At 44.3% G+C, this 1,928-nt stretch overlaps 1 protein-coding gene across 1 annotated transcript; it reads right to left on the bottom strand.

Annotated features, from left to right (window-relative positions):
* Positions 1-844: 844 nt before the first annotated feature.
* On the bottom strand, positions 845-1,368 carry LOC130514127 (B-type lectin plumieribetin-like). Its single transcript, XM_057013502.1, has 2 exons — positions 1,217-1,368; positions 845-1,135 (listed from the first exon to the last, which is right to left on the bottom strand). The coding sequence occupies exons 1-2, from the start codon at positions 1,358-1,360 to the stop codon at positions 875-877; spliced, it is 405 nt and encodes a 134-aa protein (XP_056869482.1). The 5' UTR covers positions 1,361-1,368; the 3' UTR covers positions 845-874.
* Positions 1,369-1,928: the final 560 nt, after the last annotated feature.

The raw sequence follows: 1,928 nt of genomic DNA, 5'->3' as shown, positions 1-1,928 counted from the left end.
GTGATGCGGGTGCTTAACCGATCCGTCGTGGTGAAGAAGGAGCTGAGCCGGAAGGCAAGGCTCTCGATTAACCGGTCGATCTACGTCTTAGTCCTCACCTATGGCCATCAACGCTGGGTGATGACCGGGCGCTCACTCTTGCACAACCATGACAGAGTCATGATTTTATACTGTTTTACTGGCTTCACATGAGACTATTTATTTTGGTGTTACTTGTTTGTGCCAGGATTCGTGGAAAATATCGACATCCAACGGCATGCAAGGCGTGTTCTTGCGTGCATAAATGTTAACCACACCAAGTGCATGTTGGTACCGTTTCCAAATACCAGTTCCAAACACACCCTCCACCCTCTAATGAAGGTTATCAACATAAACTGGTGGTGACCTTATTGAGAAATAATTAACTTTGGTAAAAGTGTTCATGTCTGGTTAATCTCCGTGAGCTTTTCATACCAAGAAGAAGTTGTGTAACAGTTTTCAGGTCTGTTTTGTTAGCGCGACCTCTCCTGTGCTCTGCTGGCACTTTCATTTCCCTCAAGCAAACATTAATGTTAGCGACACTAACCCCGATGCCTTCAAGCAAACCTTGCTAACTGAACGTTGGTGGTTGCTCAATATGCAGGCGGCGAAAGAAGGGTGAGCTGAATCTTATTTCAGATGCAGGGGATGTTGCAGGGCCTGACATGCACGCATGCACTGTGACCATTAATTAGGTGGTCCTGGGTAACGGCATGACAATAACTGAACAGTCACGTGAGGTGCTTGGGTTGTCATTTGTTGCAAACAATCGTATTTTTCATTGTTTTCACTGAGTTTTAAGTTACTTCACAGAGACAAAGACTCATTTGTGAACTGGTGAAACATTTCTTTTATTTCACTTCATGCCATGATCGCGGCCAGAGTTCCAAATCTCCTGGCCATCCTTCTCCAGCACCAGCTTCCCTTCATCGGTCAGTGAAAGGACACAGGTGTTGCAGCTGCCTTTGGCGGTGTTTGTGTGCCAGCGGGGCTTGTCCTCATCATTGTACATGACCAGGTTGCAGTCTTCTTGCATGCACAGGCGGGTTTGATCCATGCCGTAAGTGTCTGAAGCCCACACGGGCTTCCAGCCATAGATGACAAAGTTAGCATCATGCTGCAGGCAGAAAGAAAGTTTGTTTGTGTAACTTGATTTTGTAAGTATCTATTGGATGGAGGTGTTGCACCTGAAATTTACCTGAAAGACAGCCTTCCACTCTGCGTTCTTCGCCATCAGATAGTCTCCCCGATGGAGCTCAGAACCTCTCTCCAAGACATCTTTGGACATGGTTCTTGACCAGATCAAGACCTGTTGGCACGGAGGAAAAAAATGGTCATCCATGGCGCCGTCTGCTGGACAGCGCGCCGCTTCGAGCGCGCCCAACCTTTTTTTTTTTTTTTTTTTATTAACCAATAATTAGATTTTTAAAAAGCATATCTGTCGTTTCAATTCAGTAATTGCTCACAATAACTATTGTTTCTGTGTCTATTGTCTGATCTTTAAGATGTAGAGTCGTTCTGTCCCTGAAGACTGACACTGCATACCAACAACAGAATTGGACTTTCAGGAACAATATCTGAAGACGAATGATGGATTATTCGATTTTGAGCTGATAATCAAGTCCTCCATCATTTTTTTTTTTTCTTTAAGAAAACAGCCATAATTAACAGCATGGCTGGTGGTCAATTGCATTTGAGTTAAAAAGGGATGAAACAGTCTTGTGTTTGGCTTTGCATTGCTAAGTATCTTCAATCCTAGACTCTATTATGTGGGATTCTCAGAAGGTGCAGCTGCTTGGTCTGCAACAGGCAGCGTATTCAATATGGTCAGACCTCTGTTTATGGTACTGACCACGAGGGGGCGCTACAGAGCTCAACTTAAGGACTAATATTAAAATCAACAATCTTGG

The sequence above is a fragment of the Takifugu flavidus genome, chromosome 17 (assembly GCF_003711565.1).
Source record: "Takifugu flavidus isolate HTHZ2018 chromosome 17, ASM371156v2, whole genome shotgun sequence".
Lineage (NCBI taxonomy): Eukaryota > Metazoa > Chordata > Actinopteri > Tetraodontiformes > Tetraodontidae > Takifugu > Takifugu flavidus.
Note: the sequence above shows the minus strand (reverse complement) of the source record. Positions and strands in the feature narration are given on the sequence as shown.